Source organism: Rhinolophus ferrumequinum, chromosome X, assembly GCF_004115265.2.
Source record: "Rhinolophus ferrumequinum isolate MPI-CBG mRhiFer1 chromosome X, mRhiFer1_v1.p, whole genome shotgun sequence".
In the NCBI taxonomy this organism is placed as follows: Eukaryota; Metazoa; Chordata; class Mammalia; order Chiroptera; family Rhinolophidae; genus Rhinolophus; species Rhinolophus ferrumequinum.
The window spans coordinates 67,247,984-67,272,748 of record NC_046284.1 but is presented as its reverse complement, the minus strand read 5'-3'; the positions used below and the strand labels follow the sequence as shown (position 1 = coordinate 67,272,748).

Below are 24,765 nucleotides of genomic sequence, written 5' to 3'. Positions count from 1 at the left end.
ATGGAGATGTACAATGAAATTAATGTTTTTTTTTTCATGCCTGCTAAAACAACATCCATTCAACAACCCATGTATCAAAGAGTAATTATGAATTTCCAGTCTTATTATTTAAGAAATACATTCCACTAGGCTATAGCAGCCATAGATAGTGATTGCTCTGATGGATGTGGGCAAAGTAAATTGGAAACCTTCTGGGAAGGATTCACCATTCTAGATGCCATTAAGAATATTTGTAGATGTTGTGTTATAGAAATGTACACTTGAAACCTATATAATTTTATGTGTTTACTTTTTATATATTTAAATGGTACTATATTCTGTTGCATATAGTTGGTACAGACATTTAAGAGTAATCCCAGCAGGAATTAAAATGTTGAAGAGATTAAAATAATCATGCTAATTATCCATTAAAGTGTAAGAAATGATTGTTTCAATTTTATTATAATACTAATAAAAAGAAAACAATTAAGTTAGCCAGGCTATATGGAGGATTGGGGGTGGTAGAAGAGGGTAAAGGGGATCAAATATATGGTGATGGAAGGAGAACTGACTCTGGGTGGTGAGCACACAATGTGATGTATAGCTGATGTACTCATATTATAGAAATTTACCCTTGAAACCTATATAATTTTACTAACCATTGTCACCACAATAAATTTAATAAATTTTTTAAAAGAACATTTGTGATTTGAAGAAATCAAAATATCAAATAACAGGAGTTTGCAAGAAGTTGAATACAACCTTCATGGATGACTTTGAGAGGTTCAAGACTTCAGTGGAGGAAGTAACTGCAGATATGGTGGAAGAGAGAACTAGAATTAGAAGCACAGCCTGAAGATGGGACTGAATTGCTGAAATCTCATGAAAAGACGTTAACAAATGAGAAGTTGCTTCTTATGGATGAGCAAAAAAGTGGTTTCTTGAGATGGAATCTACTCCTGGTGAAGATGCTGTGAACATGTTGAAATAACAAAAAAGGATTTAGAATATAACCTAAACTTGTTTGGTAAATCAGCAGCAGGGTTTGAGGGGATTGACTCTAATTTCGAAAGTAGTTCTATTGTAGGTAAAATGCTATTAAACAGAATTGTGTGCTATAGATAAAACATTTGTGAAAGGAAGAGTCATTTGATGTATCAAACTTCACTGTTTTCTTATTTTAAGAAATTTACACAGTCATCCCAACCTTCAGCAACCATCACCCTGATTAGTCAGTAGCCATCAACATCCAGGTAAGACCCTCAACCAGCAAAAAGATTATATATCACTGAAGTCTCAGATGATGTTTAGCATTTTTAGCAATAAAGTATTTTTAATTAAAGTATGTACATTATTATTATGGACATAATGCTGTTGCATACTTAATAGACTACAGTTTCTGTTTTTCTGCATGTGAATTATAGGCTTTATTCAGTTTAAATACTTGCTTCTGGACTACCTAATGAACGTTGAGAGAAAGCAGAACAACATTCACTTCTTAAGTTATAGTCAAAAGGGAAATTCACTGCTCAGTACTCCCAAGTTCTAAAAAGCTAAACTAGTCATTTTTGAGATAATATGCTATTTAATTTCCATTGCATATTTCCTTTTTTTTTAGATATCCTTCAATTCTTTTTATTGATTTAGTTTTATTATAATTAGTTTCAGGTGTATAAAACAACATAATGGTTAGACATTTACACACCTCATGATGTGATAACTCCAAGTCTACTATCTGTCTGACACTGTACATAGTTATTCAATACTACTGATTATATTCCCTATGTACTTTATATCCTGTGACAATATACATGTATATGTTATATATGTAATATGTTATATACATAATTGTTGACATTCAGTATTATTTTATATTAATTTCAGGTGTACAATGCTGTGGTTAGACAATTATTTAATTTATGAAGTGATCCTCTGGAAAAATCTAGTGCCTATCTAGACACCATACATAGTCTTTACATTATTGATTATATTCCCCATACTGTGTATCACATCCCCATGACTACTTTGTGACTACCAATTTGTACTTCCTAATGCCTGCACCTTTTTCACCAATACCCGCAAGTGCCTCCCATATAGCAACCATCAGTTTGTTCTCTGAATATATGAGTCTATTTCTGTTTTTCTTTCTTTCTCAGTCTGCCTTATTTCACTTAGCCTAACACCCTCTAGTTTCATCCATGATGATGCAAATGGTAACATTTCATTCTTTGTTATAGCAGAGTAATTTTCCATTGTATATATGTACTACCTCATCTTTCTCCAATCATCTGTTCATGGGCATTTATGTTGTTTCCATATCTTGGCTATTGTGAATAACACTGCAGTAGTCATAAGAATACATATATATATATATATATATATATATATATATATATATATATATATATATATTACTGTTTTAGATTTCTTTGGATAAATACCCAGGAGTGGAATTGCGGGGTCACAAGGTAGTTCTATTTTTAGTTTTTTGAGGAACCTCCATACTGATTTCTTTTATTTTTTAATTTATTGGGGTGACAATTGTTAGTAAAATTACATAGATTTCAGGTGTGCAATTCTGTATCACATCATCCATAAATCACACTGTGTGTTCACCACCCAGAGTCAGCTCCCCTTCCATCACCATACATTTGATCCCCCTCACCCTCATCCCCCACCCCCCAACCCCTTTACCTTCTGGTAACCACCAAATTACGTTCCCCAGATTAATTTTCAAACCCGTGGCCATCCTGTGGTCACTGACTGCCCTCCAATCCCCTCACCCTCCCCCCACCCCCCACCCCTCCCGCCCATCTAGCAACCCTCAGTTTTTCCTCTTTGTCTCTGAGACTGTTTCTGATTAGTTCATTCACTTATTCTTTTCTTTAGAATCCGCAAATAAGTGAGATCATATGGTACTTATCTTTCTCTGTCTGACTTATTCCGCTTAACATAATGTTCTCTAGGTCCATCCATGTTGTTGCAAATGGTAAGATTTCTTTCTTCTATATGGCTGCGTAATACTCCATTGTATAAATGTACCACAGTTTCTTAATCCAGTCATCTACCGATGGGCATTTTGGTTGTTTCCATGTCTTAGCTATTGTGTATAGTGCTGCAATAAACATAGGGGTGCATAAAGATTTTTGAATTGGAGTTTTGGATTTCTCCGGATAGATACCTAGGAGTGGAATTACTGGATCATAGGGTAGTTCCATTTTCAGATTTTTGAGATACCTCCATACTGTTTTCCATAGTGGCTGCACCAATCTGCAATCCCACCAACAGTGCATGAGGGTTCACTTTGCTCCACATCCTCACCAACACTTGTTTATTGATGATAGCCATTCAGACAGGAGTTAGGTGATATCTCATTGTGGTTTTTATTTGCATTTCTCTGATGATTAGCAACATTGAGCATATTTTCATGTGTCTATTGGCCATGTGTACACCCTCTTTGGAGAAATGTTTTTTCAGATCCTGTGCCCATTTTCTAATTTGATTGTTTGCTGGATTTGTTTGTTTGTTTGTTTTGTTTTGTTTTTAGTGTTGAGTTGTAAGACTTTTTAAAAAATAAGTTTAGGATATTAACCCCTTATCACATCTATGATTGGCAAAAAGTCTTCTATTCAGTAGGATGTCTTTTCATTTATGGTTTCCCTTCTGTGAATAAAACTTTTTAGTTTGATGTAGTACCATTTGTTTATTTTTCCTTTTGTTTCCCTCACCTGAAGAGGTATGTCAGTAAAAATATTAATGGCAATGTCTGAGAGTTTACTTGCTGTATTTTCTCATAGGAGTTTTAAGTTTTCAGGTCTTATATTTAAGTCTTTCATCCATTTTGAGTTCATTCTTATATATGGTGTAAGAAGGTGGTACAATTTCGTTTTGTGTTTTTTTTTGCATGTATCTGTCCCATTTTCCCAGCATCATTTATTGAACAGACTCTTTTTACCCCAGTGTATAGTCTGGCTTCCTTTGTCATAGATTAAATGACCATATAAACATGGATTTATTTCTGGGCTCTCTATTCTGTTACATTGATCTATGCGTTTGTTTTATGCCAATACCATGTTATTTTGATTACTATGGCCTTGTAGTGTAACTAAGTAACAGATAGCATGATACCTCCAGATTTGTTCTTCTTTCTCAGGATTGCCATGGCTATTCAGGGTATTTTATGTTTCCATGTAAATTTTAGGATTATTTGTTCTAATTCTGTGAAAAATTAGTATTTTGATAGGGATTGCATTGAATCTATAGATTACTTTGGGTAGTATGGACATTTTAACTATATTAATTCTTCCTATCCAGAAGTATGGTACATGTTTCCTGTTTTTTGTTTTTGTTTTTTTTGTATCTTCTTTAATTTCTCTCTTCAATGCCTTATGATTTTCTGAGTACAGGTCTTTTACTTCCTTGATTAAACTAATTCCTAAGTATTTTTATTTTATTTTTGATGCAATTGTAAATGGGATTGTTTTCTTAATTTCTCTTTCTGATAGCTTATTATTGGTGTATAAAAATGGAACTGATTTCTGAATATTAATTTTGTATTCTGTGACTTACTAAATATATTTATCAGTTCTAATAGATTTTTGGTGTAATCTTTTGGGTTCTTTATATATAGTATCATGCTATCTGTAAATAATGACACTTTCACTTCTTCCTTTCCCATTTGGATGTCTTTTATTTCTTTTACTTGTCTGATTGCTGTGTCTAAGACTTCCAGTACCATGTTGAATAAAAATGGAAAAAGTATTGATCAAATCTTAAGGAGAATGTGTTTAGCTTTTTCCCGTTGAGTATGATATTAGCCATGAGTTTGTCATATATGGCCTTTATTATGTTGACATACCATGTTTCCCCAAAAATAGGACCTAGCCAGACAATCAGCTCTAATGCATCTGTCTTTTGGAGCAAAAAATAATATAAGACCTGGTATTATATTATGTTATGTTATGTTATATTAAAGACCTGGTCTTATACTATAGTAAAATAAGACTGGGTCTTATATTAATTTTTGCTCCAAAAGATGCATTAGAGCTGATTTTCTGGCTAAGTCTTATTTTTGGGGAAACACGGTATGTTTCCTCTATTCCCACTTTGCTGAGAGTTTTTTTCATAAATGGATGCTGGATTTTGTAAAATGCTTTTTCTGCATCTATTGATAAGCCCATAGGATTTTTGTTTATGTGGTATAACACATTAATTGATTTGCAGATATTGAACCAACGTTCCATAGCAGGAATGAATCCCACTTGATTGTGGTTTATGATTGTTTTTCATGTATTGCTGAATTCAGTTTGCTAATATTTTATTGAAGATTTTTTCATTAATGCTCATTAGGAATATCTGCCTACAGTTTTCTTTATTTGTAATGCCTTTGATTTTGGAATCAGGGTAATGCTGGCCTTGTACAATGAGCTTGAGAGCTTTCCTTCCTCTTGGATTTTTTGGAATAGTTTGAGGAGAGTTAGTGATAATTCTTTTTTCAATGTTTGGTAAATTCAGCTGTGAATCCACCTGGTCCAGGACTTTGTAGGTTGGGAACTTGTAGATTACTGATTCAATTTCGTTGGTAGTAATCAGTGTGTTCTGATTTTCTGTTTCTTCTTGATTCAGCCTTAGAAGATTGTATGCTTCTAGGAATGTATTTATTTCTTCCAGATTGTCCAATTTGTTGTAGTATGCTTACTCTTAGTAGTTTCTTAAATTGTTTGGCATTTCTATAGTGTCCGTTGTCACTTCTCCGTTTTCATTTCTGATTTCTTTTTTTCTTAATGAGTCTGGTCAAAGATCTGTCAATTTGATTTACCTTTTCAGGAAACTAGCTCTTGGTTTCATTGATCGTTTGTATCCTTGATTTCATTTTTGACCCATTCATCATTTATTAACATGTTATTTAGCTTCCATGTGTTTGTGTGTTTTTGAGCTTTTTCTTTTAATTGATTCCTAGTTTCATACCATTTTGGTGACCACAAATTGTCCCTGTTGATGGTGGTTGAATAGCCTCCTTTAGTGTTTCTTGTAATGCAGGTAGTGTGTTAGAAAATTCTCTCAGCTTCTGTATGTCTGGAAATGTCTTTATTCCTCCTTCATATCTAAAGGATATCTTTGCTGGATACATTATTCTTGGCTCATAATTTCTCTCTTTCAATAGTTTGAATATTTGGTTCCACTCCCTCCTGGCTTGTAAAGTTTCTGCTGAAAAATCTGATGATAACCTAATGGGCTTGCCTTTATAGGTTACTGTCTTCTTTTCCCTGGCTGCCTTGAGGATTCTTTCTTTGTCGTTGATTTTTGACAGCTTCAATACAATGGGCCTTGGAGAAGGCCTTTGGGGTTGAGGTACTTAGGTGTTCTATTTCCATGTTGGATTCGAGGATCCAGATTTTTCCACAAGTTTGGGAAGTTCTCATCGACTATTTGTTTGAATATACTCTCTGTCCCCTTCTCTCTTTCTTCTCCTTCTGGTATGCCCATTATTTTTATATTGCTCCTTCTGATGGAGTCAGAAAGTTCTTGTAGAATTCTTTCATTTCTTTTAAGTCTCGAGTCTCTTTCTTCTTCCATCCCTGTCATTTCCAGGTTTCTATCTTCAATGTCACTGATTCTTTCATCCCTCTGGTGAACTCTACTACCTAAGCTGGCTATTTCATTCTTCATTTCTTTTATTGAGTTCTTAATCTCCAGAAATTCTATTTGGTTCTTTTTTAAAATTTCAATCTCTTTCGTAATATGCTTATGCTGTTCTTTGATTGTGTTTCTGAGTTCATTAAACTGCCTTTCTGTGTTTTCTTGCATCTTGTTGAGTTTTTTTAAGAACTGCAATCTTGAATTCTCTGTTATTTAAGTCGCATATTTCCATATCTTTAAGTTCATTTTCTGGAGACTTTTCATTTTCTTTCTGAGCTATGTTGTTGCCTTGGTTATTTATGGCCATTAATGATTTATTATGTCTCTTCCTAGACATCTACAGGAGTGGGTTCTTCAACAGGTTGATAGAAAGAGGTCTTTCTTTTGTTTTCCAGTAGGTGTTGGTAGAATATTTTATTTTCTCTCTGAATGCAGCCTTTTATTCTCTCTCACACTGTAGTGTTATATTTTCTCTGCACTATTCCAGCTTCTCACACAATGGGGGGATTCCCTGGAAGGCGGGCTTCTCCTCTGTGAACAGTTGGCCTTGGTCATGTGGCACCACCTTCATGGGAGGATGTGGAGACCTTCTGAGGTTTCAAAGCTCTTCCTGTCCCAGATTCAGAGCCTGTGTGCTTCAGCAGCTCTGTTTACTCCTTTAGGTGATTTCAGTAGTGAGCCTCTTCATCTTGCCTGTCTGCTGCTCAGGGAGTCCTTTGTGGAGTTATAGTTGTTCAATTTGTTGTAAATTCCAGGGAAGATTTCCAGAGGCTCGCCTCACGCCACCATTTTTATGATGTCACTCCGAGTTTCATACCATTTTGGTTGGAGAAGTCGCTTGATATGATTTAATCTTCTTAATTTTATTGAGACTTGTTTTGTGGTCTAGCATGTAGTCTATCTTGAACAATGTTCTCTGTGCACTTGAGAAGAATGTGTATTCTGCTGCTTTAGGATGAAATGCTCTAAAAATAGCAATTAAATCCACCTGGTCTAGTGTGTCATTCAGGGCCCCTCTTTCTGTGTTGATTTTCTGTCTGGAAGATCTGTCCATTGGTTTCAGTGGGGTATTAAAGTCCCCTACTATGATTGTGTTACTGTTGATCAATATTTGTTTTATATATTTAGGTGCTCCTATGTTGGATGCATCAATGTTTCCTAGGGTTGTTTCCTTTTGATGAATTGATCCGATTATTATTATGTAATGTCTTTCTTTGTCTCTTAGTATCATCTTCATTTTAAAGTCTATTTTGTCCAATTTAAGTATTGCTACACCAGCTTTTTTCTCTTTTCCATTTCTGTGAAATATCTTTTTCCATTCCTTTACTTTGTCTATGTTTGCTTTTGATCTGAGGTGGGTCTCTTGTAGACTGCTTGTGCATGGGTCTTGTTTTCTTTTCTTTTTTTAATTTTATTGGGGAATATTGGGGAACAGTGTGCCCCTCCAAGGCTCATCAGCTCCAAGTCGCCATCCCTCAATCTAGTCGTGGAGGGCACATCTCAACTCCAAGTCCAGTCGCTGTCCTCAATCTTTAGTTGCACGGGGCTCAGCCCACCATCCCATGAGGGAATTGAACTGGCAACTCTGTTTTTGAGACCTCAAGCTCTAACCAACTGAGCCATCCGGCTGCCCCTTCAGCAACTCAGTGGTAGCTCGTTGTCTTCAATCTTGTTATGGAGGGCACAGCGCACTGTCCCATGTGGGAACTGAACCAGCAACCCTGTTGTCCAGAGCTAGCACTCTAACCGACTGAGCCACCCAGCGCCCCGGGTCTTGTTTTCTTAACCATTCATCTACCTTATAACTTTGGATTGGAGCATTTATTCCATTTACATTTAAATTGATTATTGATAGGTACATAGTTATTTGTATTTTATTATTTATAGCTTTTGATCTTTGTATGTTTTCTCCTTTCTTCTGCTTAAAGAAGTCCTTTTAACATTTCTTGTAATACTGGCTTGGTGGTAATGAATTCCTTTGCTTTTTCTTGTCTGGGAAGCTGTTTATCTTTCCTTCAATTTTAAACGATAGCCTTGCTGGGTAGAGTAGTCTTGGTCGTGGGCCCTTTTTTTTTTTCATCATTTTGAATATTTCCTGCCACTCCCTTCTGGTCTGCAAAGTTTCTGTTGAGAAATCAGCTGATAGTTCTATGGGAGCTCCCTTGTTAGTAGCTAGTTGTCTCTCTTTTGCTGCTTTTAGGATTCTCTCTTTGTCCTTAACATTTGCCATTTTAATTATGATGTGTCTTGGTATAGGCCTGTTTTGGTTTTTCTTTGGGAATTTCTGTACTTCCTGGGCTTGTGTGACTATTTCCTTCACCACGTTAGGGAAGTTTTCAGACATTATTTCTTCAAATAGGATTTTGATCCCTTGCTCCCTTTCTTCTTCTGGTACTCCTGTGATGCAAATGTTGTTACGATTGATGTTGTTCAACAGGTCCCTTTTATTAAACCACCATTTTCTTTTAATTCTTTTTTCTTTTTGTTGTTCAGATTGGGTGTTTTCAGCTACCTTTGCTGATTTGAATTGCTGATTTGATCTTCTGCTTCCTCTAATCTGCTGGTGATTCCTTCTAGTGTGTTCTTCATTTCAGTTATTGTATTCTTTATTGCTAACTGATTCTTTTTTTTTTTTTTTTCTTTGTCCTTCTTTATGCTTACTATCTCGTTTTTGAAATTCTCACTCAGTTCCTTAAGCATTCTTATACTCAGTATTTTAAACTTTGTCTCTAGTAGGTTGGTTGCCTCCATTTCATTTAGTTCTATTTCTGGAGATTTCTCCTGTTCTTTTATTTAGGACATGTTTCTGTGTTTCCTCATTCTGGCTGCTTCTCTGTATTTGCTTCTATGAATTAGATAGATTTCTTATGTGTCTCAGTCTTTGTTGGGTGGCCTATGTAGCACATATCTTGTGTGGTCCAATGGCTCAATCTCCCTGATTACTTGTTTATGTGTTCCAGGAGTGTCCCTTGAGTTTGTTGTATATGTTCTCTTGTTATAGTTGAGCCTTGATTGCTTTTGGAGCATGCATGAGTGGGTGGGATTGACTCCCAGGCTGACTGAGTGTGAGGAAGGGCTATGCCCACAGTTTATGAGCAGCTATGTGGGGGTTGACCCCTCAAACGGGGATTTGCCACCACAGCTCTTCTGCTTGTTAACTCCACCCTTTGGGTGTGCTGCTTGTGGGGTTAACCAGGTAGTGTTCTGGTGTCGTCTGAATCTGGGCTCTGGGCGTGCTTTTTCTGGTGTCTCTTGGGAGATGCTCACATGCAAGCCAGTTTCAGCCTTGCCTGTGACTGGAAAGCTATATGTACTTGGCTGCTACCTATGTTGGACCTGGAGGCATGTACAGGGGGCCTTGCTGTGAACCGAGGCTGGCTGCTACCAGTACTGGGCCTGAGGTAACTTAGCAAAAGCCCCATGGCCCCGTCAGTTTATTGCCACCTGCCAGCTGCCCACAATGCTCAGCCATTAAAAGAGCCTCCTTAGGTGTGTGGGCTGGGCTAGTAAAGCCAGTGTTGAGATTGACTTTAAAGATTTAGCACTAGCTGGGCGGGGTGGGGGCCCAAGGAGTCACAAGGCATGGCCAGTGAGTTTTACAAGGTTAATGCAGATTCAATTCTTCTGCCAGTGCCTGGCCTGTGACTACTTTGCAAAACACACTGAGATCACCACAGTCAGTCAATGCTCGCTGTAGATTCACAGATCCCTGAGAGCTGCCCAAGAGCGGTGTTAGCGAAATTTATGGCTTACCGCCCATGATCAAATGTTCAGTAGGGAGCCACCAGACTTCTGCTGCTGTAGAAATCTTCGGCATATGTGGGGCTGAACTGCCTGTCCAGCTGCTGAGAGTGCTACTGGCAATGCAGCTCTAGGTGGGTGGGACAGGGTTCCACGGAGCTAAGGGATGTGGGCGGGGGTTTTTACAGTGTTAATGAAGTTTTGGTTCCTGCACTGGTGCTGGGCCCATGACCACTTTCTAAAATCCGTCTGAGAACACTGCAGCCAGCCACTGCTCACTTTAGGCCTGCAGGACCCCGAGAGCAGCTCAACAGAGGTTGTGAAACAGATTGTTGCTCAGTGATGTACAGCAAAAGTTCCCTGGGCCACCTCTGCTATATAAGTCTTCCACAGCTTGTGGTGTGGGACTGTCTGCTCAGTAGCTGACAGTGCCCCCAGTGATGTAGTACTAGCTGTGCAGAGCGGGGACCCAGGGCATCACCAAGGTGGTACACACACGTGGATTTTACAAGACCAATTAGGTCTCAGATTTGGCCCTTTGAGGGAGTGTTCAATATAGAAAAGATGGTGACCTCCTATAGGCTACAGGTGAGGTGGTCTCCACACAGGGATAATGGCTGCTTTCCCTGCAGTCCTTGCTCTGAAGCCAAATAACTCATTCTTTCTCCATATGCCTCTGGCACCTCTTGAGTTGCTGCCCTGCCACCAGAGACCAAGTGAGTATTGGCAAGTGAGTGAGTCTGTGTGCAGGCCCTTTAATAGGGTGTCTGGGTTTCCAGCCACCTTCCATCTGACCAGGATGGGCAGACAGAGTCCTCGCTGATTTTCACTGACAGATATTGTGAGAACTCCTCTTCCCAGCACAGGACCCCTGGGCTGGGGAGCTCAGTGTGGAGCTGGGACCCTTCCCTCCTCTGCTGGAACCTCCACCACCAAGGAGTCTCTGCCAGTGTTCATCCACTACCTGCGTTTTGGGGTCAGCTCATTTCGCGACTCCACCACTAAGTCTCAATGTGGCCTCTAGTTTATATACTTAATTATAGAGTTTCCATTCAGGTTGTCTTCAGATGATTCTTGAGGTTGATTGTTCTATAATTTATCTGTAGTTTTGGTGTGATCCTGGGATGCAGTAGGAATAGTGTTTACCTAATCCGCCATCTTGGACCCAAATCTCTCTAGCTAGACTATAGTATGTTTTACCCTAACTGCTATATGCACTGGGAAACCCAGAAAAATTGTGTGAGTCACTTTATTGTGATATTTGCTTTATTGTGGTGGTCTGGGATTGAACCCACAATATCTTCAAGGTATGCCTATATTTTGCCATTTACTGCACAGGAGATCAAACAATTCACATAGCCTGTTTTCTTTTTTATTTATTTATTTTATTTTTATTAGATTTATTAGGGTGACACTGGTAAATAAAATAATATCAGTTTCGAGTGTGCAATTCTATAATCCATTATTTATATATTGCATTCTTATCAGAATAATTCCACTTTCCCAAGACCAGATTGGTGATGACTTAATTAATGCTCGTGAAAGAAATCCATAAAGTGTGGAGTGCTGTACATGTGTAATGTATTATTAATTATAGTACTAGCTCCATTATTTTGCTATTGGTTAGGGGCTTTTCAACCAGTGTCTTCTGCTACAGTAAGAACCACAGTTCTCAGTCAATTGCTTATCTTAGTTATAAGAGGGCACTTTGTCTAAATAGGCAAGTTAACTTGGAATTTATTATATTAGAGCTTCCTCATGGGTCTAAGTTGATGATTGTTATATGGATAACTTCACTATTAGACTGAGTTCCACAATGACTAAACTCAGAGCAGAGTTGAAGAAATGATATCACTTATTCAGTTCCCCCAGTTATTCAAAAGCTGTCTTAAGCTGCTTCCAGAATATTTATTTATTGTGCAACATAAATTACCAAATAGACATGTCTATCTTAATTTGAGAAGGATATTTCATTGCATTTAAAACTTGAGATCTTTATTATGAAAAAAGTATTGTAAATGATCATTATGTTCTGAAAGAAAAATATATAACATAAATTGGAAAAAATATAGCAGTGTTTTGATGAAAAAACTTAACACAGATGACTGAAATTTGATACTTGACAAAATACAAGACAACAGAATGACAGAAGGGAGAACTGAGATATAATTATACAAAAACTGAAAGAAAACCCCATTCCTCCCCAAAAAAATTCCATGGGAGCCCCTTTAAGATTATTCTGAATGTATAGATTATTGTCCATTTTAAAAGATACCTTTGCCTGGCTGATAGAAGACCGTGTTTTTCCATAAGAGAAAATAGTTTGTCATCTATCCTTTTTCTTATCTCAAAGAAATTTAGTATTTGTCCCCTAAAAGTACAGCCAGAGATATCTCTCCCAAGCCTTGAAGAAACTTCTACCTTGGTAACGGGCCTGAGAGGCTCTTCACAGAGCAAGTTGAAAATGAATGCCAGAGGACTTGGATCTCAGCTAAAGAACAGTATTCCAGTTACTGAACTTTCAGCAAGTGGACCCTTTGAAAGTCATGTTCTCCTTTGAAAAGGTTTTTCTTGTGTGAAAAATGAACTTTTGTCCAATCATCTTCTTGAATTATCAGGAAAAAAATCCCATACAACCAACATTAAATGAAATTGTCCACACTGAGAAATATCCAGGGTCTATGTGCTCCCTGAAAATTGCAAGTGGAGTTCAAGGCAGTGCTGCAGATTCAGCATCTTCCGTTTCTTGCAACTCAAACCTTTCACTGGATACTTTGAGGGGTAGTGGTGAGACTGTTGGATTTGAAGATATTCTTAATGACCCATCACAAAGTGAACTAACGGGAGAACCACATTTAATGGTAGAATATAAATTTGGTTTACTGTAATGCAGTGTGCTGTCCATGAAAATAGAGAGGCTACATCTTGTTTATAGTCATCTCTTAAATGTAATTTTATGTACACAACATTAAAAGTACTGATAGATGAGAACTGTTGCCTAAATAGTATCTGATCATTTGAAATTATTTGTGTCTTTGGTTTATGAGTATATAACAGTTGAAAGCACTAGAGATGATTTTAAAACTCCTGATTTATATTAAAACAATAGCCTTCTATGTCTTTAAAAAATTGTTGTGATTGACTATTATAAAACCATCTTCAGGTTCCAATTCAACCTATTTTCTTGGTATTCCATAAATTTAATTTTGAATAACCATCATCAGTATTTGAGTCTGCAATATTCACAGAAGCTTCTTTCAGAATAAGCATCTGTAATTGAATTCACTGGTAACACTTCAAATTAAGTACAAAATCAGATATTTATATTTTACTTTATTTCAGTATAGTCCATTAGTGTTCATAAGAATAATAGTTGCTTTGTTGAAGCTACTTTAGAATTATAGCTATTCTTTAATTGTTTCATGTTGAAATATATAAGTTCAGAGTTTATGATTTTGGCCTTATCTTTAAGTGAAAAAAATTAAAGCAAGCAGCAGATGTCAATTAAAAAGAAAAAAAAAAAAACACCTTGAAAATTTTCAGCCCTTCTCTTAAGGTTTTTGGCCAAAGATCAACTCGACATCCATCAGTTCTGAAATCATAAGCTGTTGTCACCTACAACAGCTGAGAGAGAAAAGCACCCATATCAACTTGGACACTATCTATGTGAACTGTGAAACAGTTAAGGCCTTTCCTTGTGTTCCTAAATAATCTCCAGTATAGACATTTTGCTCCTCCGCTTCAGAAAGCTCCCCCATGTCCCTTGTCATGGACAGCAATAGCACCCATGTGTTATAAATGCATATATTTGTGTCTGGCATTTTCTGAAGTTTGACAGTGAAATGAGTTGATACACTTATTTTGCTAAGAAGTTTTTAAAGTACAAAGTTTCAGTAGAAAACCTTTCTTTTCTAGGAACACTTCATCGAGGTAATAAAGAACCAAGAATTCCTCATGCTTCCAGCTAATGAAATTTCAGAACTTCTGTGCAGTGATGACATTAATGTGCCTGATGAAGAAACCATTTTCCATGCTCTAATGCAGTGGGTGGGGCATGATGTGCAGGCCAGGCAACAAGACCTAGCGATGCTGCTTTCTTACATCAGGTTGCCATTACTTCCAGCACAGGTATGGAAATTTACCCATGTCATGTAAAGTACAGTTCGAGCTACCACCAAGCATTAATCCATTCTTTATTTGTCACGTTTTATTTTATTCAGAGGATTTCCAGTAATTGAAGTGTACAGGATTTGTTTTGCAGAAGGCCATGTCCAGCCTTCAATTAGTAGTGTTAATGACGAAGTGAGAGGAAACAAGGATTAAAAAATAAAATCCACAGATAATCCCTAAACTTTAGCATACTCATTAGTTTCAGTTTCCTCTCCTCAAACAGCACTTGCAACAAGCAGGAAAATGACTAGGTTAACTCTTTTTCTTTCCCTGCCCACCTTCTACGCAAGGTGATAATAATCAGTACAAGAGCATCCCAGAGGCGACTCTAGAAAAGAGTTAGATTCTGGATAATATCTACTAACCATGGGTAATCAGCTACTATGATTGAAAGCATATTAGAATAGTTTCAGATGCACGAAAGCATCATTATAATGGCACCTCAATCATGCATGCTAAAGTATTATAGTAAAAATGATTCTAAAAACAGACACCCTTGGATAAGATTCAGGATGGACCCACCTCATACTGAATTTTAGTATGTGAAGTTTAGTGAGGTTGGAGTGCAGTCTCTCTACATAATTCTACAATTGGAAATAACAAGAATTATTTCTCTGTAGCAAATTTACCAATAGAAGGTATAATTTGTATTTTGTATATATATGAATATATTGCACATATGCATACTTCATATACCACATACCCTATGGCTGAAGTCCTCAATCATCATCCACTTTGGAAGGAGGGACCTTATCTGGACTTAGTGGATCAGTTTCATAAACATTAAAATTCATTGATTTTCAACAAAATTACTAATTAAATGTTAATATTGAAAAATAGAATGTTAATTTGCTGATGGTTTCTCTACTTCTTCCACCTTTAATCATTAATTAAATCCAATAGAACTATATATTTACTCTTATGAATCTGTCCATATGCAATGAAAGAATATTGACAGCCCTCATGTAGAAAATTTATCTAAAGGGCAAGGCAATAGTAACATCAAGAAGAGAAACATTAAAATATGTATGTAATTTCCAACCCAAATTTCAGCATCTATAGAAATTTTATGTTCCTGTGAATGTGTATATTCTTGTGTGTGTTATTCTTATGAGACGGTTTATATGATTTGTCAGATTCTCTAAGGCAGTGTTGCTCATAATGTCCCTGGACCGGCAACACAGCATTGCTTGGGAGCTTGTTGGAAACACAATTTCTCAGGCCCCTATCACAGACCTACTGAAAATATGTCTAGGGGTGAGGCCCAAGGAAACTGTTTTTTAACAAGTTCACCGTATGATTTTTAGATACGCAGAAATTTAAGAAGCACTGGTATAAAAGATCAGTGACAATTAACTTTACACTGCTTTAATTCTATATGACATTCTTTCAGCAAAATGTTTAGTTTGGATTGCTCTTACTTTATTGGAATGAGGGGAAGTTTCCAGCCAAAACACACAACCAGTAGTGCATTGGCCTCCTACCCCTCAGTGTACCTTATGTCTCCAATGTGGACTGTGTGAACTTTTCCTAATGATGGTAGTGGTGGATAATGGCATACGAAATGTACACTTACCAAAGCAATTTTAAAAGTGACCTTAAACAAATATTCTAGAAATTAAATATATGAAAAGAATGGTGATAAATCTCTGAAGAATATTTTTGAAAGAGAAAACAATTACATAGCCCAGTTTTCAAACCTGCTTTCAGCAGTGTATGTATTAAGGAAATGCCGGGGGTCTCAGCAGCCAAGTCAAAACAGTAATCCATCAAAGATAACAGGTGGGGTGAGAACAGAGCCGGTGTTAACCAGTGCAGAACAGGAAACTTCAGTGAAGTTTTATGGAGTGAGATTAGCACCCCTACTCCAACACCTGCTTGCTATTCCTTCCTATAATACTGTGGACCCAAAACTCAAAAGAATTAATCTAAATGACCCGTGACAAAATTCTGAAACAAACTCTTCTCAACTAATCTCAGGAAAAATACCTAGCTCTTACCCCATTCAATTAGTGTCTTATTGTCTGCCAAGCAGTGATGGTTAGAAAGGCTTGATCATCTACTATTGCTGATGGATTGGCTGGTTACTAACACATGTACTTTGTTCATGTACACATGTACATGTACAGATAAAAAATGACCTACTTTCAGAATACTTTACAGACGTGATGTGATTATAAAGATTCAGCACCCTATTGGTGATTTTAACTGCGCATGTTTTTACCACCTCCCCTAAAAACGCCAAAACGTAGCTGCTTCTCTAGCTACATGCCATAGACTGGGAGATGCTTGTTTTTGGCATACAAAGTCATTCTCTTTGACTGCTTTCAGTAACACATTTTTATGAGTGCTTTCACTTTCATTCGTTGAGATTATATGTATATATATTCAAAAGATGCATATGTCAAATAAATCTGCATAGGTCATTAGCTAATACCATGAGGCTTTTAATCATTTTAAATCATAAGTGAACATAAAAAGATGTTGCTAAATAAGTTAAGATATTAAATAATAACAGTACTACATCTGAAGTAGCTTGAGTTTTCTCCAAAATTCGTTCTTTGTAATGGTGGACTCCACTTCATATACTGTGCATCATTACTTTTCAGTTACTGGCAGATCTTGAAAATAGCTCCATGTTTACTGGTGATCTTGAGTGTCAGAAACTCCTGATAGAAGCTATGAAGTATCATCTCTTACCTGAAAGAAGACCCATGATGCAAAGCCCTCGGACAAAGCCTAGAAAATCAACTGTGGGGGCGCTTTATGCTGTGGGAGGCATGGATGCTCTGAAAGGTAACAGAAACAAATTAATTAATTTAGAAAGTATCATTCAAAAAAGAAGGTATATTCTCAACACCCTCCAAATGATGCGGGTGATATTAAAGCCATATTTAAATGTGTGCATCTAAAACTAACTTTCATAAACAGGGTACTTTATGTAAATTTGTAACCTTTTTTTCATACCTTATGGGGTGTAACCCTTTAATTAGTGTTGGCTAAACTCTTAATAGGTACTACTGTGGCAGAAATTTTTAAATTTGAGTATTTACTTTGCAATATAAGATATTTTCAGGGAAACCTTATTTAAAGTTTATCATAAATGGAAGGGATGAGGTCCTCCAAATATGTTTTTTGACAGAAATAGAAGAGTGGCCTCTAACTCCTTGCTGTCAATTTCTTGTTAGATGCTCAAAGGCCAGTTAAAAAGAATCTTGACATGTTGATAACAACATCAGCAATTCAAACCTGGGATAAAGTAATGATTTTACATAAGAATTTTATCAAATACAATAAGGAACAGTTTCTGAAGCCATCATCTTTACCTGGAACCCTTCTTATAACCTATTTTTCTGTAGTTCTACCTTTCTACACTTAATTTCTGTCTGTAGACTCATGAGGCCAAAACAACGAGGCAAGGATTTTGTAATTTAGAGTAGGCTGTGTAGGAAATAAAACCAACCCACTTTAAATTTGCCAGATCTCACATGTAAATGTCATTTGACATCTGTAGAAAATTATACAAAAGTCAAAAGTCTTGTGCTACTAGAAAGGATTCATTTTTTTATATACAACTGGAAATTGGAAGACTATATAGGAGATATGCCAATATAGTCTTGCAACTATATTGCAAATATTGCTTGCAAATGCAATTATTTCCAAAGTAGTCAAGTAACTTCACAAAACTACTGTTCTTCAGAAAATAACACACAATGCAATATATAGATGATTATTATAGAATTGTACACTTGAAACCCATATAATTTTACTAACCAATGTCATCCCAATAAACATAATATTTTAAAAAAAAAATAAACCAAAAAAATACAGAAAATAAAACTAAGTATAGCAAAAACATTAAGGGGGTAACATTTATCTATATAAATTAGTATTACATTTTAAAATTACAGTTCAAATCTCACAAAACTATAAAAAATAATTTCTATATTATATGCCTTTTCTTACAGTCTGTTGTTTCACTTAACATCTTTATAAATACTTTTTGAACATTCACCTTTTGATGTCTAGGAAATACAGTACTTCCTCAGTCTTTAATTTCCTCTCTGACTCATACAATTGACTTGGAATTAGTTGCTAAATATAGCTATCACACAGGTGGCTTGGGTAAGCTCTAAATCCTACCATGCATATCAAAAGAATCATCAGAAATTTGTTTGAGTGAGCACAGAGTAAAAATTTAACAACTGTCAAATGGTAAACTTTGGGCTTTTGTACATACAAGGTATTCAGTAACTTTCCATTTATTAAACACGATGAATTCTGAGAAACAGTATAACAAGGGACAAATTAAAGGCTAATGTAGTCAGTTTTAGATTATTTTTAAAATAGAGGAAATGACTAAATCAGATATATTCAAACTACAGGAACTATCGTGTTCCCAACAATACTACAGAGTTTGGTTGGTTGTGTTCCCTGCTAAAATAAATCATAAATGAGGGATGAATAGGAGCTTAGAAATGAATTGAGAAACTATATTTTCAATGTTTCAGGGAAGAAGGTGAATTTACACAGAAAAATTACAAAGCAGGACCTAAGGAGAGATAAGTTTTAAAAAGTCTGTGTTCCCATCAAATATAGAGTTGTCATAGTAACTTAGCTAGAGGATTTCCATTTTGATTAGTTGGAGCAATAGTGAAGGTGGGCAACTGGGCTGAAGATAGCTTCAGAATTCAACATACAGAACTACTAGTCATATATGTTCGTAGGTGCAAATAAGAGATATGGAGTAAATATATCTACTATATTTAATCTAATGCCCAGAAGAAAAATTACCCTGGCCTAAAACAGACTTCTATATCCTTTCAGTGTAAATCTTCTATATACAGCTGACTAATGTAACTTTGTAAGATTTCCTGACTAATTACTTCACTATTAATATCATTTTCATAATCTTAATAATTAGTGCAGCATAGCCTTCATTTCCTAGTTTAAATTGGCTCTTTGGTAAATTCCACTAATGAAGAGTTTGAAATAAAATGTTAAAATAGGAAGGAGAGGATAGAAAGGCAGATTTTGGAAGATTGGAATGAGGGAGTGGAAAGATACAAAAACATTCAGAGAAAATTGGCTGGTTGACAGAGTGAAAGTAGCTGTGACTTTTTTTGTATATATTCCACTTTTAACAGTATCATCCAGAGATATTTAGTGTAGAAAAGATTCTCTGCTTTGTGGTATCATTTGACCTCTCATCAAGCTATTAGTTAAAAGAGCAGTTGCTGATCTGTAAATCATCATTTAGCAAAATCCACATTATCAGTAAAAGATGCAGGGATTAAAGAAGTAGAGTAAATCAGTACCTGTATATTCACAAGTTTTTATTGTGAAAATTCAAACTCTTGAGACAGAAATACTTATAGTGTACTATTCACTGCAAAAATATTTAAAATTAGAGAAAAGAAAGAAACACTGTTTCCACTAATTCAATATACACAGAAAAATTTTCAGAAGCAGCCATAGATAGTATATATACTCTGCTTAAATTTTGACTTGATATAACCCCACACCACAGATTTATAATTGGCCAGTGGATATGCCAGATGTTAACTATATTTTCACTGTAACTAATGGATTATATTTTCACCACAAATCTTCCAGTAGAAGAGCAAAACTGAAAACCGTTTTCTTTTTTTTTTTTATTCTTATGGTTGACTTTGAAAAATTGGGATGAAATTGCCTAAATATGTTATTAGCTGTCTTAGTGTGAAATAATTCTTTCATTTCCAATCTTGGTTTTTAATCAGAAATTTTCCTATTGTGCAAAATAAAATTCTACTAAATAATAGCAGCTATTATGAATGACTGGTAAAAAGCATCGCCTACAGAAGTGATAATTTACTACGCTATGGTGACAGTATACTACAGTAGTAAACTCGATATTTCAGTAATTAAGTAGAAAATGACCTTTTATTGACACATAAAGGAGACAATACCTCAGAATTACATTTTTAATTCTAATAAACAATAATTGTATTCTTAATTATAATCCTTTGTGTTACCATCATGAAAGTTGTACAACAAAGGCCCATTTAAAGGGAATTTATATTCCTGTTCCTTTAGTCATTTGTATTTTGTTTTTATTGATTGTTTTTGGCCTTTTTTTTTTTTTTTTAGTTTCAGGTGCACAAAACAATGTAAGAGACATTTATCATTTATATCCCTCACACTGTGTCAACCCCCCTTCCCCCATCCACTATCCCTCTGACATCACACACAGCCATTATATTTCCACTGTCTCTATTCCTAATGTTGTACTCCGCTTCTTAAAACTATATGCATAACATACACACACACACACGCACACACACACACACATATACACATACATGCATAATATATATACACATATAAACTTGTAGTTGACATTCATTATTGTTCAGCTTCAGGTGTACAGTGCAGTGATCAGGCATGTACATCATCCCTGAGGTGGTCTCCCTAATGAGACAAGTGTCCATCGGTACCCTATAAAATCTTTACAACATTATGGATTACATTCCCCAAATTAACTCTCACAACCCCGTGACAATCTTGTGGTTACTGACTGTGCTTTCTAATCCCCTCACCTTCCTCCTTATCCCCACCCGCCCTCCCATCTAGCAACCCTCAGTTTTTCCTCTATGTCTCTGAGACTGTTTCTGATTAGTTCATTCATTTATTCTTTTTTTTAATTCCACATATAAGTGAGATTATATGTTATTTGTCTTTCTCTGTCTGACTTATTTCACTTAACATAATGTTCTCTAGGTCTATCCATGCTGTTGCAAATGGTAAGATTTCTTTCTTCTTTGTGGCTATGTAATACTCCACCGTTTCTTAATCCAGTCGTCTACCAATGGGCATTTCAGTTGTTTCCATGTCTTGGCTATTGTGTATAGTGCTCCAATAAACATAGGGGTTCATACATTTTTTTGAATTAGAGTTTTGGATTTCTCTGGATAGATACCTAGAGGTGGAACTGCTGGTTCATAAGGTAGTTCCATTTTCAGATTTTTGAGATACCTCCATACTGTTTTCCATACTGGCTGCACCAATCTGCAATCCCACCAACAGTGCACAAGCGTTCCCTTTTCTCCACAACCTCGCAAGCACTTGTTGTTCGTTGATTTATTGATCATAGCCATTTTGACTGGGGTGAGGTGGTATCTCATTGTGGTTTTTATTTGCATTTCTCTGATGGTTAGTCAGATTGAAGATTTTTTCATATGTCCATTTGCCATCTGTATGTTCTTTTTAGAAAAATGTCTCTTCATGTCCTCTGACCGTTTTTTAATCGGGTTGCTTGTTTTTTTGGAGTTGAATTCAGTGACTTTTTTATAAATTTGGGATATTAACCCTTTATCGGATATATCATTGGCAAATATCTTTTTCCATTCAGTAGGATCCCTTTTTGTTTTACTGATGGTTTCCTTTGCTGTGAAAAAAACTTTTTAGTTTGATGTAATCCCACATGTTTATTTTTTCTCTTAACTTCCCTTGCCTAAGGGGATATATCAGTAAAAATCTTACTCCGGGAATGTCTGTAAAGTGTCTTCCTATATTTTCTTCTAGGAGTTATATGGTTTCAGACCTTACATTTAAGTCTTTAAGCCATTTTGAATTTATTTTTGTATATGGTGTAAGGAGATAGTCCAGCTTCATTTTTTGGCATGTGTCTGTCAAGGTTTCCCAGCACCATTTATTGAATAGACTGTCTTTACCCCACAATAAATTCTTGCTTCCATTGTCATAGATTAAATGACCTTATAGGCATGGATTTCTTTCCAGGCTCTCTATTGTGTTCTATTGATCTATGTGTCTGTTTTTATGCCACTACTATGTTGTTTTGATTACTGTAGCCTTGTAGTATAATTTGATGTCAGGTATCATTATACCTCCCACTTTGTTCTGATTTCTCAAGATTGCCAATATATCCAGGGTCTTTTGTGGTTCCATATAAATTTTAGGATTATATGTTCTATTTCTGTGAAAAACGTCATTGGTAGTTTGATAGGAATTGCATTGAATATGTATATTGCCTTAGGCAGTATGGACATTTTAACTATATTAATTCTTCCTATCCATGAACACAGTACGTGTTTCCATCTATTTGTATCTTCTTTAACATCTTTCTTCAGTGTCTTATAATTTTCTGAGTACAGATCTTTCAATTCTTTGGTGAAATTCATTCCCATGTATTTTATAGTCTTTGAAGCAATTATAATGGGATTGTTTTCTTAATTTCTCCTTCTGATATTTTATTATTAGTATATACAAATGCAACTGATTTCTGAATATTAATTTTGTATCCTGCTACTTTACGAAATTCATATATCAGCTCTAATAGTTTCTTGGTGGACTCTTTACGGTTCTCAATATATAGTATCATATCATCTACATATAATGACAATTTTACTTCCTCCTTACCGATTTGGATGCCTTTTACTTCTTTTTCTTGTCTGATTGCTGTGGCTAGAACTTCCAGCACTATGTTGAATAGAAGTGGAGAAAGTGGGCAACATTGCCTTGTTCGTGATCTTAAGGGGAATGGTTTTAGCTTTTCTCCATTGAGTATGATGTTAGCTGTGGGTTTATCATATATGGCCTTTATTATGTTGAGATATGATCCCTCTATTCCCTTCTTAAGGGTTTTTATCATAAATTGCTGCTGGGTATTGTCAAATGCTTTTTCTGCATCTATTGATATGATCATATGATTTTTATTTTTCATTTTGTTAATGTAGTGTATCACATTAATTGATTTGAGGATGTTGAACCACCCTTGCATACCAGGGATGAGTCCCACTTGATCATGGCGTATGATCTTTTTAATGTATTGCTGAATTCTGTTCATTAATATTTTGTTGAGGATTTTTGCATCTATGTTTATTAGAGATATCGGCCTGTAGTTTTCTTTTTTGTAGTGTCTTTGTCTGATTTTGGTATCAGGGTGATAGTGGCCTCATAAAAAGGGTTTGGGAGCCTTCTCTCCTTCTGGTTTTTTTGGAAGAGCTTGAGAATAGGTGATAATTCTTTTTTGAACGTTTTGTAAAATTCACCTGTAAAGCCATCTGGTCCAGGGCTTTTGTTTGTTAGGAGACTGTTAATTACTGATTCAATTTCCCTGGTGGTAATCAGTCTATCCAGGTTTTCCGTTTCTTCTTGAGTTAGCCTTGGAAGGTTGTATGCTTCTAGAAAATTGTCTATTTCTTCCAGATTGTCAAGTTTGTTGGCATATAGTTGCTCATAGTAATTTCTTAATTTTTTTTGTATTTCTGTGGTGTCCGTTGTCACTTCTCTTTCATTTCTGATTTTATTAAGTTGGGTCCTCTCTCTCTCTTTTTTTTTTTTTTTTTGATGAGTATGTCTAAAGGTTTGTCAGTTTTCTTTATCTTCTCTAAAAACCAATTCTTGGATTCATTGATCTTTTGTATTGTTTTTCTGGTTTTGTATTTCATTTATTTCCGCTCTGATCTTTATTATCTCCTTCCTTGTACTCCATTTGGGCTTATTTTGCTGTTCTTTTTCCAGCTCCCTTAAGTGTGATGATAAACTGTTGATTAGTGATTTTTCTTGTTTCTTTACATAGGCCTACAGTGCTATGAATTTCCCTCTTAGGAGTGCTTTTGCTGCATCCCATAGATTTTGGGTCGTTGTGTTCTCATTTTCGTTTGTTTTGAGATATCTTTTGATTTCTTCCTTGATCTCATGGTTGACCCATTCATTATTTAGTAACATGATATTCAGCGTCCATGAATTGGTGTGTCTTCCAGTTTTTTTCCTGTAGTTCATTTCTAATTTCATTGCACAGTGGTCAGAGAAGACAATTGGTATGATTTGAATTTTCTTAAATTTATCAAGACTTGTTTTGTGGCCTAACATATGGTCTATCTTGGAAAATGTTCCATGTGTGCTTGAGAAGAACGTGTATTCTGCAGCTTTGGGGTGAAATGCTCTAAAAATATCGATTAAATCCAATTTGTCCAATGTGTCATTTAAGCCCATTGTTTCCATAATGATTTTCTGTCTGGGAGACCTGTCCCTTTTTGTCAGAGGTCTGTTGAAGTCCCCTACTATGATAATGTTACTGTTGATCTCTGTTTTTATGTCAGTCAATATCTGTTTTATATGTTTAGGTGCTCTTATGCTGGGTGCTTAGATGTTTACTAGGGTTATGTACTCTTGTTGGATCGATCCCTTTATTATTATATAGTGCCTATGTTTGTCTTTTAATATATTCTT

General features: G+C 35.8%; 1 protein-coding gene and 1 pseudogene across 1 annotated transcript in view; both read left to right on the top strand.

The window, feature by feature from the left end:
• Positions 1-24,765, top strand: part of KLHL4 (kelch like family member 4) — a 137,212-nt gene that overhangs the window by 94,122 nt on the left and 18,325 nt on the right. Inside the window, exons 5-6 of the mRNA XM_033110896.1 lie at positions 14,275-14,487; positions 17,139-17,325. Coding sequence (XP_032966787.1) covers positions 14,275-14,487; positions 17,139-17,325 — 400 coding nt within the window. The remainder of the gene's footprint in view (positions 1-14,274; positions 14,488-17,138; positions 17,326-24,765) is intronic.
• Positions 12,824-13,247, top strand: LOC117025173 (proteasome maturation protein-like; annotated as a pseudogene).